The sequence below is a fragment of the Cottoperca gobio genome, chromosome 18 (assembly GCF_900634415.1).
Source record: "Cottoperca gobio chromosome 18, fCotGob3.1, whole genome shotgun sequence".
Classification (NCBI taxonomy): Eukaryota; Metazoa; Chordata; class Actinopteri; order Perciformes; family Bovichtidae; genus Cottoperca; species Cottoperca gobio.
The window spans coordinates 9,503,000-9,519,939 of NC_041372.1; the positions used below are offsets into that span (position 1 = coordinate 9,503,000).

The 16,940-nt window shown below is 41.5% G+C and overlaps 2 protein-coding genes across 3 annotated transcripts; both read right to left on the minus strand.

The window, feature by feature from the left end:
- Positions 1-934: 934 nt before the first annotated feature.
- Positions 935-7,328, minus strand: LOC115023671 (carboxypeptidase Z-like). The gene is given in 12 exon segments (XM_029454854.1): positions 935-1,664; positions 1,996-2,095; positions 2,373-2,512; positions 2,770-2,905; positions 3,093-3,251; positions 3,369-3,467; positions 3,469-3,531; positions 3,646-3,878; positions 3,957-4,184; positions 5,482-5,856; positions 6,402-6,431; positions 6,887-7,328. Coding segments are annotated over 12 exon segments (2,004 nt in total). The 5' UTR covers positions 6,969-7,328; the 3' UTR covers positions 935-1,305.
- A 1,945-nt stretch (positions 7,329-9,273) lies between these two features.
- Positions 9,274-14,374, minus strand: LOC115023405 (G-protein coupled receptor 26-like). 2 transcript variants are annotated; one of them, XM_029454360.1, is made up of 4 exons: positions 14,181-14,374; positions 13,073-14,078; positions 12,863-12,976; positions 9,274-11,546 (listed from the first exon to the last, which is right to left on the minus strand). In XM_029454360.1, the coding sequence occupies exons 2-4, from the start codon at positions 13,741-13,743 to the stop codon at positions 11,309-11,311; spliced, it is 1,023 nt and encodes a 340-aa protein (XP_029310220.1). In that variant the 5' UTR covers positions 13,744-14,078; positions 14,181-14,374; the 3' UTR covers positions 9,274-11,308. The 2 variants fall into 2 exon arrangements, with proteins under 2 accessions (XP_029310220.1, XP_029310219.1); XM_029454359.1 differs by having other exon boundaries at positions 13,073-14,374.
- Between the last annotated feature and the right edge of the window lie 2,566 nt (positions 14,375-16,940).

The following is a 16,940-nucleotide window of genomic DNA, read 5'->3' on the forward strand; positions in this document are numbered from 1 at the left end:
CACACACACTCTCGGTTCTCCGTTGATGTTCCTCTTTTTTTCATGCTCATGCCTTTCACTTGGTACTTAGCTTGCCACCTCCCTTTTTTAATACACAACTTAGACCCTTTGTACTTGGCAATCATAAATTATATCCCAGTGTTTATTTAGTTGCATCGTTTATAGATTTCACTGGTTCTATAGAACAAGTCAAAACGTGCTAGATGAGCTTTTCTACAGCAGGAAGGGTTTTAGGCGTAGATTAGCAGCCCCGTAAAGCTGGCAGTTGGAAGTATACAAAAACAGAAATTAGTTTTACGTTTACAAAACATCCTTTCTGCTCGGGTGTGTGGGAGGTGGATATGCAATTATATAGCGACAGAAGTTTTATTCATGCTCAGCGCAGGTTATACCTCCGTTAAAGAGTTTTTATAAGTGTGTAGATCAGGAAAGACTTGCGTTACACAATAATTATATTTTTTTCTTTCTTTGCTTGACTTTTGTGGAATTGCATGCTCTTCAAATCTATAACAATAAAAACATTCAGAGATAATCACTCGTTGGTGGAACTACTCACAGCTTATTGGCATGTCGCATGCAGTAAGGACTCCAAGTACACCTAGTAAATCACTTTGTTGTTTATCTGTATTAAATATAGCCGCACGGCAACATCTGAACAGAAAGAAACGCAAAAGAAATCAGGAAAGCCTTTTTCATACAAAACGCTGACTCAGCGATATGTTCGAGATACAGCACAGAACTATTTCTGCTCATTTTACTAATTTTACAATGTGTGAATGAACAACTAGACCCAAAGGTTTGCAGCAATTTAGGCCAGAAGTTGACTCAGCAATCCCTCTAGTGGTCAGCTGGTTTCACTACCTACTAAAAATCTAATACTTGAACCAAGATTGGAAGTGGGTCATTTTGAAAAAACAATATCCAAGTATTCCTCTTCAACATATTAATTTCCTTTTTAATAATGTTGTTCTTGTGTGGAGCTGTACAAATAACCTTTCCTTCCCAATAGATGTAAGGACTCGCATTGTGACTGTATACAATAACTTTAATGAAACTAAAGTTCTTATAAAAGTTATAAATTGTTATAAAAGTCTTTAAAAAAAACTTTCATTTCATCATGGTCAATAACTGAAGTTATCTTATTGACTTGGGACCAAACAGAGCACATGTAGGTAGAAGTGCTTGTACACTATTCTGCAGTGCAGCATCAACAAAAAGCAGCACATCCATTGTTACACGATAGCTAGATTGTGCGTGTATACTGTAGAAAGAGATGCTATTCTTCCCCTTCTCCCATTAAAAGCTCTAATTGTGTTTGAGCAGCCAGGTTGGTGCGGGGCCTCCTGATAAGGAAAAGTAGCTCCACCACCAGGGCTTCTCTGCTCTCTCCTCGCGGTTGCTGCTCACGTCAGGCATCAGGGTGTAGCGCTTGTACTGATTATAAGGGTCAAATTGGTCATAGGTGCCCATAGACAGAAGGGCTTCGTCCTGCTCTTGCGTGTCAAGCTCTAGTGCAGCTTTCTGCAACAGAAAGTCCACCCGGCCTGCCGTGTGCATGTGAAGAGGCAGGTGGACTTTCTTCGTGGCTCTGGAGAAGCCCGGGGCCGAGGCGATCACGATGTGGACGCCAGGGGTGAGGAGGCGCCAGTAGTCTCCGTTTTCAGCTGGGCAGGGAGAAGCAGGCAGAGTGTTTGGACTCATAAGTTGCATACTGTTTATTGACTATATATATGCCATAAGTTCGACATCCATCTTGGTTTGGATTTCAGGAGCTTCCAGAAACATATATCGAAACACTTGTAGTCGTGATAATGATTTTGATGTTGACATGAATGCTATTTACCAGTCAGAAAGTGGTCATTACAACCCATATATTTCAGCCTTTGCTGCTTCGATTTGAAACATTTAGCTTTCTCAATTCAATGCTTTCTATTGAACTCCATTGTTGTGCCCCTTACTTTATGGAATTATGATACTAGAGCTGAGATTTATTACCTGTGGTAACGTCGTGGCGTATTCCTATGACTGATATTCGAGCACCTTTGACTGCATTTCCCTCCTCGTCTTTGACGACGCCTTTGATACCTCGATGGGCCTGAGGAACGACACAAGACAATTCATCACATTTCACACGCCATGCTAAGAGCTAGAGAAATTCAAGCCATACATCCTGAAGAACTTAAGACACTTTAGTAAATAAATTAAACACAACCGATCATGTCTCACTTTGCATGTTCCCAGAGGGACAAATGAGCGTTTATAACGATGGTGCTTACACAAAAGGACCTTGTATTGGATCGGTGCATCCCTAAACCAAACGCCACGATACCAACCGAAATAAGAAAACGGAAAAAACGTAATCACGTCCTTACTGTTTCCAAAAATGTGATTAAAGCCTCGTGGTTTTCGTGCCAGCTGATATACAAATCCTCTTCAGCCGGGAATTGATCACAGCCCAGCTCCACGGTCACCTCAAAGCAGTTGGTGTGAAGGTAGTTGAAGTCTTGCATGCCTGACAAAGAGACAAAGAGACAAAGAGACAAAGACAAAACTGCTTTACCCAGAAATCCACGAGAAAGCCGTGCTGACCTTTCCCCTACACCTCTCAGAAGCTTCCTCCTCACTGCTTCCCTGATTTGATTTATTTATCATAACTGGTCTGACAGCGACCTCTAGTGGCTCCATTTAACATTTCATTTTTATTTTTCAGAGTCAGAAATGAACAGTGTCACTGTACCTGAGGAATAACGTGTCACTTTTTCAACGTACCACCTGCAAAGCTGGACCACTGCGCTCCATTGATGGTTCCTTTTTGACTGATACCACGAGACGATCCACACTGGGCATTTTCATTGGACATCGTCTCATGGGCGTTTGCATATGTTCTCGCAAGAAGCTTGAACACCTACAGAATAAGAACCTGAGAGGTTATTGTTCTACTCTTTAAGTCCATTTACAGATGATGACACGGTACTGTAATGTAATGATGTTTGTGTAGTGTTAGCAGCTGATTTATTATCATGTTTTCCTTCTTTTATTTTGTGGATTCAATGCACTTTTGACTGGTGGTGTGTTCAAAGTAACCAGTTCACCTTGGCGTCGGGTGTTGGGGAGAGCATGTTGCGTTCCAGCGGGTGTTTGGACAGATCGTAGGGGTAGGACACCAGCAGGTCCCCACCATGGAAGTTAGCAGACAGCACAAACGGGATGGAGCGGATCCATTTCATGACAGCGTAAGTCTCTGGTGCAACCTGGATCGCAGCATTAAGACTTATTCGGGACCAAGAAATGAAACGGCAATATCACCCATTAGACTATAAAGTATCATTTACTGACACGACATATATGGATAAGGATTCATACAGTACCTTACCAAACCAGTAATAGTCTGGGATTGGGATGTGGTCGGTGCGGTAGCGCTTCTGTCTGCGTCGGCCGTAAACAACGGATGTCAAATCTGGGAAGTTTCCTGTTCAGGTCGACGTTCTGAGCATTGTTCCGGCCGACGTTCAAAGAATCGTATCTGGGAGCCTGTGGGATTGACAAATTTGTGTTGCAACAATAAATATTATTCATTTAAGTATTAACGATCTAAGCGAACATCTGGATTTTTGTATGAAATGTATGCATCTGTGGAGAACTGACCTCCTCCTCATCATCCCCGTAGTTATTGTCCTGGAGTCCAGAGACAGCCAGCTCGTATCCGTCAGGGTTCATGGAGGGCAGGATGTGGATGCGGGTGGTGTTGATGAGGCTCTGGATGCGCTCGTTCCCCAGCAAATACTCTGAGCACATGTACTGAGCCAAGTAGATCAGCAGCTGGCGGCCCAGGACCTCATTTCCGTGCATGTTGCCGATGTACTTTATCTCCGGCTCGACTACAGAGGGTCACATCTACAGTAACTGGCCTGATAATAAATGAAACATTATACTTTTCTTCGACAACCTTTACTCACGCAGCTCATGTTCACCGGGGTTGTTTGAGAACTCGATCACGAGCAGCTCCCTGCCCTCCATGCTGCGGCCGATGCTGTAGGTTCTCGCTATATCTGAGCATTGTTCCTCGGTCTTCTTCAAGATACTGATCATCTGAGCGTTGGTGTGATAGATGAACTGCATGGTGGTGGCCGGCGCCTCAGGAGGAAGAATCGCCATGCCGTCGACATCCTCGACATCCTGCTCTGCTGTAAAGACAAACACAACATAGTAAGTGGTGGGCTACAGCTGGCCATCTTTTAGATCTATCAAAGAAAAATGCAGTTTACATTCCTGTGAGGCTGCCAGGCTATTAATAGAGTGTCTGGTATGTACAGTAGAAACGAAAAAGAGAGCGTGGAAAGTCGATATATAACACCTGACGGGCCGAATGTGCCGATTTCAAGTGACACATTAAACTGGCAAAGCGGGCTGATGTCTGCCCTTATTTTTAGACTCACACTTGTTTTGACGCCAGCAGAAACCAGTAACAGTTACAAAACCACATGAAACACATTAAACCAGATGCCAGATTCAAATGACCCAGAAGACTTTCTGTTCAAACTGTCACTCCTGGTTAAGATGCACGATTTGGACAGTCATTAGTTATTATAGGTATATCATTTACATCTTCTTCTACGTTAACCTAACGTCTTCTACACACCCACTTTTCACCCAACATGCCTTTTCATACACGTGTATTGTGTAGTACCCCAAGTGATGTGCGTACAGTGCAGGATTGCTGTGTAAGGAGTTTGAGGTCACATGATATTAAAACAGGAACATCAGTATGAAATGAATGTGAATATGGGAATAATTACTCAGGATCCAACCTGCTGCCAGACATCTGAAATAAATTCATGGCTGAAATGTATTTTTGCGCGACGATAAAAAGTAGAGACACTTTCAAATAGTAGTACAGGTTAAAAACAGTGTAGTTAATTTCACTGTTTGACTTTAAAGACTCTTATAACCACTAACTTTAATGTGCATAAAGGACTAAATGCTCAAATCAGTTCCTTCTGTCCTGTGGAAGTTCATACTCTCATATGGCTCGCACATGATTTCTGCAGTGAGAGGCAGCAGAGTGTCTTTCTTTTTTATCTTTACAAACCTTCGAGAATTTAGAACAGCTTTTAGAAAATACTGTCAGACAATGTTTGCTTTTCTGTGGGGCATTAAGGCACCGTATTTATGTATTGGCTGCTAATAAAAACACATGACAACAGCCACAGGACTCAGTGTAAGTGAGGGTTTATGTGGGGAAATAAGGCGTTCCAGTTGGACTTTATTTTTGAGGTGAGCCACATGAGCATGTTTGCGAACCAGATGTCTGCTCTATTGAAACTCTTGCACTTTGAAACAAAAGGGTTAAAAATCAGAATATTAACGGGCAGAGTCAAAACTAAGGTCAGGACACTGTCTTTGAGTCATCAAATGTAATGCCATTTGTGACTCAAGTTCACACTTCTGCACCATACCAATGATATTATACTTAGTTCTCACCTGTGAGGCCCTCCAGCGGGTCGTAACATCCCTCTTGGTCGCTGACAAAGAAGCGATCGCAGTCCAGAAAGTAGGGCCAGGCCATCTCTATCCCCTCGAAAGCGTGGCTGCATCTTTTACGCACCGTATCGCAGGTGGTGCGACAGGGCTTCAGTACCTTCTCCTTCTCACAGCGCGGGGCCAACACAGAGCAGCCCAGCATGCGGATTTCAGGGTTGCACTCTCCCCCGAGCAGAGATTCGACCACGCTCATGAGGAGGTACTCGGCGCCGGCCTCGGCGTCTTCGCGACTCTTGTGGCCGAGGATGTTTGGGAACATGGTCTGAGTGTAGGACATGTCGTCGCAGTAGGACAGTAACACATCCGTGCATTTGGCTTAGAACAGAAATTGAAATAGGTTAGAGACATTTTAAAAGTGAATGATTACTTAGAAACTATATGAGGGAAGAGTTATCCACACTAACAGCTAATCTAACTTTAACAATCTTATTTCGAGGGCTCAGGACATGTATTTCCATCTGTCACACACTTAATTATGAGCCTCACTGCGCTGTCTTTATCCTCATCTAGCTCCAAATATTTCTATTATCTCTGGAAATTAGAATTTGAATATTTCATACTGCCATTGATCATCTAAAAATACACATGATGGTCTTATGGCTTTCGGGCCAGATTCCATTAAGACTACACCCAGTGTGATTTATGATCTCATCCTTTTTGTTTTTAAAAAAGACTGACTCACAAGGGATGGAATTGTACAAACTCCTGACATGTCCGGGAGAGTTAGAGCCTGATAGTTCTCTGGTGTGGAAAGTAGGTTGTTTTAGGTCACATTTATGGCGTTAAACAGTCAAGCTGCTCCAACATGAGGCAAGCTGGATGACAAACAGTTCATGGAGGACATCACGTAGGGTACTTACGTTTTTCTTCCACTGTTGGCTTGCACAGTCCTGCAAGACACATCATCAGCATGTCATTAGCTGACACTGTGGCAGACACTAGATGGCAGAGCGGTCTCTGCAAAAGCTTAAATGTGGCCTACACACAACACTCTGCTTGATCTACCTCTGGTTATGTTTCAGCAGCTTTCTAAAATGCCTGTCTGTCTACAAAGTCATTAGAAATTCCACATTTTTTTACAGGATTATAAATCTTAAATCATTAAGGCTGAAAAGCATGGAATATCGATACCATTTGAGAAGATAGGCCAACATCTAAATCATATTCACTATCATTTTAGTGACTTTAAAAGTAACCTACAAACATCTGTCATAAGTTTAACTGCACGAAAGTCAGCTTCTGATTCTAGAGATCTCTGTTCAAATGGAAACGTGTATAATTCATGCAGCACGTTCCAGATGTGTGATAATAAAGTATGCCATCGCATAAAGCTCAAAAACGTTACCTCGAAATCCTGGGTCACACTGTCGAGGTGCACACGACACAAGGACCGACAACTGCAGCAGGATCAGCAGCATGATGCTCATTTTTTTCCGCGGTTTATTTTCCTTTTCGATGTGGCACCTCACACACGCAGCCAGAGTGTCTGTGCGTCAATATCCAAAAGTCTGCAGAAATTTCCCCCTGAATTTCCCTCACTGTTGGCTATTACACGTATTACAGTCAACTATCAAGTTACAGAGGAAGTGGCTCTGGAGGTGAAGCAGGGACATGCGCATGAAAATGAGAATGTAGATTTTGGCGCACATTTACGGAGATATAAGGTGAATTAAAAAGGCAAGCACGTAAACGTATTTCTTTTTTCCCAATGTTTGTGTTTAGTTGTTGTTTTTTTGTTTAAAATTAATGAAAGTGCATATCCTACTATATATTCATTTAATATTCTCACCTGGAGTGTCTATCTTCAGTCACATGACCTTTTCTGGGCCAATAATACACACCTGGTCCTTAATTGGCGATAGAACAAGACTTTTCATTAAAGATGCCATAAACATACAATTATTCAATTAATATTAGCAGTTTTGTTTCGTCCATTTGAAGTGTATTTTCTTAATTAAAAAAAAGTTATATATGTACTGTATATTATTGTTCAAATTAAATCTGATCCTAATTTAAAGGGAATCATTAAGCTAGCAGCTAAGCTAGTTTTCAACTGTCTTTTACAAATTGGCTGTCTTGTGTGACATATATACTGTTAACTTACTTCTAAATGTTAAATGTAGGCCTATCATAGAGTCAAAGTAGGACCTATGCTAGCAGGTTGTTAAACCAGACATACGTAAGTGAAATGTTACTGTTTTTGAAGCTAATACATTCATTTAGGTTTGACCTTAAACTGCTCCAAATGTAGGCAATCCAACATCCTTTTTTCTTTATATTCTGCACATTGTGGCTTGACTTAGACCACAGTTGTCACATCATAAGCTTGGATTCTTTTGGGTCAAGCTTTACTCCATCTTAGAGTAAGAAAATTAACATTTAAGCACATTTATCAACATTTTAGCTGCATGCATCCCCACAAGCCGTGGAAGGCTACCTGACAATCGAGCAAACAAGTTATTTAGGCCTTATAATTCTTCATAATGGAAACGATTCTCAAAATGACTACCAAGATAGTCATGAGACAGAGCAAAAGCTTTGATTGTCTCTAAAGAATGCTTCATTTGCTTCAAGACTCAGCCGAGGGTGATTGCCACCTGACCTGATTTCCATCCTTCATTGTTCAAGTGAGCAGCTCTACGTCCTAAATTGATGTGCCAGGAGACTATCACACACATGCATTTGTCTTCATTACATGGAGCTGGTTTTACTAATTCGAACTAATTATAGGGTCTTCTCTCCTTCAAGCTGTGCCGATCTGAATTAGCATAATAGGAAGCATGATTATTCATCGTGGGTGCAGGACCACAGAGTTCAAGCCTGGTTAGTAAAATAGAAACACTACTGTATCCTAAATCAGGAATATGAATTAGATCTTTAACGTGGTCCATTTATTATGCAGATTATTGCGCGGCCCAGTGAAATGAAGCACTTCTTTTTGAAAACATTCAATTCCTCCACAACAAATATAATCAGTCAGATAAGTTGTCAGTGTTTCATCGCAATTCTCAAAGTGTCCAACGGGTAGAGGTGTTTACCATTGATGCAGCACCTGCAGACTGTTCCTCTGAAGTCATCTTTAAATTATCCTCGGTCAAACATTTATGATGAAACTACACGTGAGTGTCAGAAGAGTCATGTAGAAAATAACCTTCATGTGAACAGTTTTAATAACCAGTTTCTCCAAACCCAGACTTCATTACGACCTTGAGCTGTTTGAATTCAGCTGCTGGTGATTAAATTAGCCACGAAATAGTGATGATTCCTTCACTTCATGTTACAAGTAATTACCGTTGGTCTGTTTCAATGCATCAAATGAGGTCTGAGTCAGAATAAATTAGAATCACTAATTGGCAAAAATTATCTATGACCAATCTCTTTAATTATATTTGGTAATAACGCTGCTGCAACAGAGACATTTACACCGTATCTCATCTATGGAAGCCAAACAATGTGATGCAGAAACAGGTGATTAGCTGGTGAACAAGGAACCCAAAGAGTTATTTATTAGAGAATAACAAACGATGTTTCCTAGTATACCTGTATCCATCAATTTCCAATATTGTTTCCATAATCTCGATCAATCGTTTCAATAAAACTCCAAGCTATTTGTCATTTAGTGTCCAAGACTTTTGACTGTGCTGCTTGAATTAAATTTAGAAACGTACAAATGAAATCAAAGGGCATTATCTAGATTCAATGACATTACTGTGAAAACATTCATATTTCTAATAGCTTTATAATTGACAGCTTTTATTGCACATATTCCACTAATATCTAATTACACTGCCAAAGAACAGCAAGTGGCTTACAGGAGGAACAATACATGTGCATAAAGTACATCCAAAGAAATAGATTTTTTTAATAATAAAGCAGCTATTCTGGTTAGTATAGAACCGCTGGAAAAGTCACATGTTCAAATCTGGCACATACACGAAACGGTGTGTTTAAAGCACTTCTAGCATCGCCTATGCTACGTCACCCTTTTATCTCGACAAAATGTTGTTCCTGTACAGTGCAAAATATATAATAACATCATGTAAATATCCATAGAAACATTTTCTCCATTCAACTTGCAAAACAAAGCACAGTTGTACAAATGCATTTCAGTCAAAAAAAGTGGGCTATCTCTAGTACATTCAGTTTCAAACTCAAAAAGGAGACGCAGGATAAGTCGGGGGATATTCTACGTTTTTCTTATCGTCAACAAATCTCACGAAGAGACCAAAAGCAATAATGAATTGATCCTGCTAACCAGTGTGTAGCAATCTTCAAATACTCTCAACCCCTGCCTCCTGGACGTGTGAGTAAGATGGTTCAATTCACAAGAGAGTTGGATTTAATGAAGTGAAACATGTCAAAACTAAGATGCTTCGCAGACTAAGTGGCGTAGGAACTTGGAGTATGGTAAGATGGCCATTAAAGTATCACAAATGGGGTGTTCCTTGTTTTTACAATTGTCTGAATACTATTAAAAAACTTACTGGGTGACATGTTTCTTCATTACCATGAACCAGGGCACTGCAGTTTGCTTTCTCTCAAACAAACATGCCCATACTGCTCCCGTAAAACACTCACCAGTGCACCAGATGTGTATCAATCCACGTCTGAAAATAGTCCCAAAAAAGTCTTCTTCTGTTTGAGTAATGTTTGCTTAATAACTACAGAGCCCAGCTGTTTTAAGAAAGTATGAAACCTGTTTAAAAATGAACGTTTATATCCATGACACATCTTTGAGGTCCTATACTATACTATAGTGTACAAGCGCAATGTTTGATTGACAGCTAGATTCTGTCTGAAGGCAGAAATGCAACAACAAAATAAATCTTCAAACGAAAAAGGATCTGAAAATATTGAGAGCTGGATTGAGACATTGTTGATTTTGGTCTTCTCGTGGCACTTGTTAACAATAAGAGAAATGCACAACATCACCAGCCATACCATTAAAAATGTTGTACATGTAATTGGCCTTTGGCTCCTGTAACTGTAGTAGCTCTGAGAAGAATTAGACAAAGTGCATCAATATTCAGTAAATGACATGACACTGCAGAGTAGTCTAACATGGTCAATACAGAACATGGCAATGATGTGCAGCAGTTGATCATCCACACCTAAGAGTACATTATCCAGAAGCAGGACCGACGTAGTCTTTACTTCTTTTCGCATCTTCCCTCCGGCACCTATCGACTATCGGCTTCGAGCTGTGTCCCTCTGTACCTCTCTGGGCGGAAGAAAAGGTCACTGCATGTGGATTTGCTAAAATCATTATAAAGTGGTTGGTTCAGTACAAAAGGCCACTTTATACATGTCGCACAAAGAGAAGAAAAGGGGGGGCCGGTGTCCAGCTGTGTGAGCCTTCGGTTTGAGATTAATCTGAACCCACGACTCCTCGCTGAAATTGATTTGTCTGATCTGTGTGTGCATCTGTGTGCTTTTGTGTGTTTCGCCGATGAATCACAGATCTCTTGTTTACCGATATTGTCTGAGTCCGACGTTTCCACATCGTCCCCGTTGCTCCCTACCTGTCTTCTCCTTCGCCTCTTCATCCTCCCCCTCATTAGTTGTCTTCTCATTCCGCTCCACCCACTATCTTCCATACTTATCTTCTCTCTTTGCCCCCCCCCCCCACCCACAACATGTCCCCTCTATCTGCTCTCTTTTCCTTTCCTAACAATATCCTGTCTTTCCCTCCGCCCACCTTCTTCCAAGAGGCAACCTTTATTTTTTTGTCCTGTAGTGTGTGTCTGCCATGTCCGCGCGTGTGCCATTAGCTGATCCTCTGGAGACAGTAGTCGTTCTCTGTGTCTAAAGAGCTGTTGTGGCCAGAGGAAGGGTACAGGTCACGGCGGAGCAGCCTGTTGACGACAGTAACCAGGACTTTCTTGTACTGCTGACGTAGGAGGGAGTAGGCAAAGGGGTCTGACGCAGCCTTGCTGTATGTCAGGCACTTACTGATGATTCCCCAGTGGCGGTTGATGTCCACGAAAGGTAGAAGCTCGGCCAACCTGAAGGGGAGGCAGCAAATGCATAACTCAACGAAGTACATTTTAGTCAGAGCTCTGTTTTTCTTTACTTTTTCAAATGTTCACAGGCGATTAGGAACGAACCTATAGAGCCTTAACACATTAGGGACTGTTTGAAAGTTATAAGGGGAGGTCAACAAGGGGGAAGGGGTTATGTTTTATGACGAGAGGGTAGTCTGAAAGTTTTGTGCAGGAGAAGGTAATGAAATGTAATGGTATTAAACTATTTTAAATTCCTAATGCACCTTAAGTTTGTATCATTAAACTATTTGTATGGAAGGATACAAAAGGCCTACGGAAAAACAAAGAAATAAAGTACACGACGCCTATTGTAATAGATATTTCCTTTTCATGTTTACATTTAGTATGTTGTAATTGAATGAAAAACATAAAAGGACAATTATTTAGCTTTGGTCTTTGAAATCTAATCATAAAACAGAAAAAGTGAAGAGGTGTACTGCATTTCTGTGTCCAGCAGCGCAACCCTGCACATATTCAATGCAAAGCACTATCATTAGTTTTCATGAGGAGGTGCAATACACATATAACAATGTGCATTGTACTTTTTTGTTTGATTCATTTTATGTAGGCATTTTAAATCATCCACAGTATTATAGTACGGTATTATATAGAATTTAATTATAAGGTTCACGCTCCAATAATTTACATACGCGACCTTATGTTGCGCTAATTAAGATAATGTTAAGAAACTAAAAAAGTAACAGAAAGCCCTTTCTGCCTTTGAAGTAAACATGTATAAGTTCTAAGCAGCACAGACACATGAGTAGGAATGAATCATAATGACATGTTTTGGTTTCAACAGCAGGCTACTTCCAGTGGGTAGGGTCACGGGGTTACTCCAATGTCTCAGACTTGCCAATGTGTCCTCTTCCCACGCATATGTGCATGCGTCACAAATGTCAAACTGATGGGTCATCGGCACAACATCTGGCTGTCACTCAGCCCCTGAAGCATTTCCCATCTTCTCTGGGAGCAACTCATGTGTTGTCTGTACTGTATTTATTCTCCTATATTGTATCGTGTGTGTGTTTCAGTGGAAGCATCATGGCAAGCCACCTGTTTAGGGTGATGCAGGTGACTAATGAGCTGTGTTATGGTTCATAAAAACTATATTGTGACTGTGCACAAGTGTTGAATTGTGTCTAATCTGATTTTATAGTGTGACAGAAAACAAGACATGAGGTTTATATATGTGTTGTTATAACTGGGGTCATTTATCTTTGAATAGTTGTTGTACTGCAGTGAATTATATGATGTATACTTACAATTAAACTTACCTTGTAATTACATAGGGAGCAAAGCAGATGATGAATGAGCCGATGAAGATGCTGATCTTCTTCGTGGCTCTCTGCTTTCTCCTCTTTTGCTCCGCTAAACATCTTTGTTTGACGCTGAAAACAGCAAAACACTTTTAAGTCTATGAATTATAAATCGAAAAAGAAACATGCTTATGTATAAATAAATGAGGAATGTATTTGGTGAACTACCTTGGGTGAATGTCGACCAGTAGGAAAAGAGTCTGCATGGTGATAATGTCAATCCTTTTGCAATGAAACCTGGCGACTTTCAACACCTTCAAGTAGGTGAAACACAATATGAACAGGGAGAGCATGAAGCTGGTGGCGTGGAAAACGACAGTGAAGATTGTAAACTTAATCCTGTCGCCGCGTTCCTCGCTCGGCTGCAAGGTGCAGGACGCGTACACTGCGTTGTAGTCGACCCAGGAGAAGAGCAGCGCGGTGAGGGAGAAGGTGAAGGAGTGGAGCCAGGAGTAGCACACCATGATCAGCGCGTCCTTGTAGCGCATTTTAGTGGAGTAGCTGAGCGGGAACACCACCGCTATCCACCGGTCTATGCTGAGAGCTGCCATGCTCAACATGGTGTTCGCGGTCAGAAAGGTCTCCAGAAAGCTCACCGCGTGGCAAATGCAATCCCCAAAAGGCTGCTGGTCCCTGATAATCCCCACCAAAGTGGCCGGCATGTTCAGAACTGTGATGAGGATGTTGCAGAAGGACAGGTTCATGGTGAAGACGCCGGGCACCTGTCGGCGTATCTCGCTGCTGTGGACGAAACATAGCAGCACCAACAAGTTTGACAACAACGAGACGACCGCGACCACGACGATGTACAAAGCGAAAATAATTTCAGCAAAGTCCATGTCTCACTCCGGAAAGTCCGCTCCCGGTTTACCTGCGCCTGTTGGTGTTAATAATAAGCACTTAAAGTCAACCATGGTCCCTGCAGCGGCTCCCCCAAAATTATTTTCAATTAAAATCCTAGTGTGTCCGCGCGCCACCGTCCTCTCCAACTTCCACGAGCGCTGTCCAACGTGCTGAACCGAGACCCCGCCACCATCTCTTTCCTCAAACTTCGATTATTTCCAAGTAACATCCGACAGGTGCAGGTGTAGCTCGAAGTGAAGCAGGGCGTGTGTGGCATGAAGGCGCCACTCGTCAGACATACCTGGTACAAGACTGAGGAGGACCAGCATGCCTATTGAAATGAATAATCTCTTTTACATATCACGTGAAGAAACGGTAATCACACACAGAGACACGGGAACAACTTGTCCTAAAGCAACAAAAAAAAACTCACACTTTCATTTCTACATATTGGAGAAGTTCTATGTTGAGATGTTTACTCCATTTTGGATTTCTTTGCGCAAATACAAATCAATCATCCCACATAAATTATTCACTTGAGAGTTTCTTGAGTCGTCCGCATTGATCACGCGCAAAATCGATGTGTTGCTTGGAGGCAAAGGGCGCAGAGAAATCCAGATGTGCTCCTCCTGGATAATTGGAGACGCTTCTGCCGTGACCAAAAGACAGCAGGTGCACACGCGCGCTGGAGAGATGCGGGCGCAAATAGATCCTTTTCCTGCTATGAATTATTTATAGCCCCGTGGCTACTGTAGATTCACTGTGCGCCATCATAATTGTGTCTGGTATGCAAAAATATACAACATGACCTATAATCACAGTTTCTTTTGTTTTTGTTTTTATCTTTGGCCAATTTGATTTTGTGGTTATTAAGCCTGAAATGTAGGTGAATTACACCCAGCAGAAATATGTTTAATTTCTTCATCAATTTCTGCACTGGGAATTCATCAAGTCATCAATTAACAAAACTAAAAAGTCACATTACAACACCTCTACCTCTGCATAGCACAGAAGAAAATGGAAAATGTGAGTAAATCCACATCCACTCTTCCACCTTCCCATGAGCCAGAGTGATAGAAGTCGCTGCATTTAACCTTGCAGCTGATGCTTTCTGACATGCAGTCAGCTCTGTGTTTTAGCGTCACATTTTGTGGAGATATTGAATAATAGACATTTATGTAATTTCCCTACATTAGACAAACCAGTCCTAATTTATGAGTGTTCAAAAGAGTAGAACATAATTTGAAAGATGACTTCTTTATCAGTGGAACCACACAGATATTCTAATTGACTTTTTCTCCTTACAAAGTAACCGTATTGACCTTCTTTTTCTTTTATTTTTTATGTGCAACTATGTTCATATACCTCCTTGAGGTATAGAAAAAAGTCTAAAACAAAAAAGCAATGCACTATAAAGAAAATCATCTCTAGGAATTGCAAAAGCACAACCGTTTGTTTTACTTCACGGCATAAAAAACTGAGCGTTCAATTCCAAATTGGAGTAACATGCTGTATCCGGCAACAGAAGTGCACTTTAGAAATGTTTGTGCTCGTTACTGAGTCATGCCCAATTCTGGAGAAGACTGTAGACAGTGACTCACTGAGGTCAGACACAGCCTGCAGGGGTTTTGTATATCTTTTCTCGTTTTCATTCGCTTCATACTCCCACTTGTTATGAGGCTTATGGGCTTGTGCCTGAATCACCATCCCCTCCAATTAAGTGCACTGTTTTATTTATGTAAGAGTGGTACGATTTCAAAGAAGTAACTTTACTCAGGGCATGCCTTGCTTGTGGCAATGATAGTTAAATAAGTATTTAAAGTGATTAGTTGAGTGACAGAAAAGATGTAGTTTAGGGGAAACCTGTGAAGTGATTGCCTCTTAAAATCATCGTAATCACAGCAGCCGATGAAAGTCTTTCTTATGTTTGCGAAGCTACTTGGGGCGTGCATGTACCCGTGTGTGTTAGTGTGTTTTGGAGTCAGTAAGCAGCAGAGGGTGGTGTCAGCCCCGTACAAACGAGTGATCAAATGCCCGGGAGAAAGCTACAGCTGGGTTCCTGGGGGGAAAGTGCAAAGCTATTTATAGGCCTGATGGGGTGTCACCTCCAATATAACTCTCAGCCCCGGTGTATTACCTAACCGAGGTATCAGAGTGAAGCACTCAACGCAGCTACAGAACCGCAAATGAGAATGCTTTTAGAGGATGCTTTTTATGTGTGTTGAGTAATCAGCCTCTGCAGTTTTAGGTTTCCTCTCAAACGCCTCAAGGACCTGTAGCAGTTGCAAATGAATAAGAAAACAAAAACAATGAGATATCCGCTGCTGCTCACAGAGTCAGACAAGTCTCTACATCAAGCAATACACAAAAGCTAGTTTATAGAGTAACAAAAAAGTGTGAAAGACTCTGATCTTCAGCTCTACGTTTGGGAGAAATGCGCCAAATTGCAATCGATTATGAGTCAGAGTCAGTCTCAAGCACAGAGGGAAAGTAAGGAAGAAGTTCCTTTTAGAGGTAAGATGAACTGGACATGCGCGGTATAGTTGCAATAAGGAATAAATGCCCTACATGTTATCGTAAGATGGCCTACCAATTCACATTAGGGCTGCAACTAACGATTCATTTGTCTGTTAATTGTTTAGTTCATGTCAGAAACTACTGGGAGATAGCCCATCATAATTTCCCAGAGCCAAAAGTCATATTAAAAAGTCAGCCCAACAGTCCACAACACAAGGATTTTGTGTCCACATATTTTACGACCCTGGCCCAATTTGGCGTTGTGGCTGATGTGATCCCATTGCAAGATGGTCTCTTGTTGAACATATGAAGGACATTTTTTGTTACAGTACTAGTTGTAGTCCTGGCTCAGATTGTTGGATTAAATTGAATCACGAGGCGAGTACGGTGCACAAAGAGAGCAACAAAATGAATCTTTTGTAGGGAGAGCAAGACTGGAACAGAGCACACTAAGAGCAAAATGGATCTGTGAGGCCGCCTCACAGCCTCAGTCTTATAACAAAGATTGCTCTGAAAGCTTTCAATTTTTCCATTCTAACCAAGGATCTTACGAAATCAGTCTGACCTTCATGCAACCCAACATCCCGATCACCTTCAGGCAGCAAGACAAGTGCTTTAGATGTTCAGAAAAAAAGTGTGATCTCAGCACAGTAATGAAATCCCCTACGGCCACCCA

What these genes read in the sequence shown, in the direction of transcription:
- LOC115023405 (XM_029454360.1), bottom strand. Translation starts at nt 13,743, where the DNA reads ATGGACTTTGCTGAAATTATTTTCGCTTTGTACATCGTCGTGGTCGCG. An exon ending in CTGGTCGACATTCACCCAAG is followed by an intron (nt 12,977 to 13,072) that starts GTAGTTCACCAA and finishes TGCTGTTTTCAG; the next exon opens with CGTCAAACAAAGATGTTTAG. An exon ending in GCTCCCTATGTAATTACAAG is followed by an intron (nt 11,547 to 12,862) that starts GTAAGTTTAATT and finishes CCTCCCCTTCAG; the next exon opens with GTTGGCCGAGCTTCTACCTT.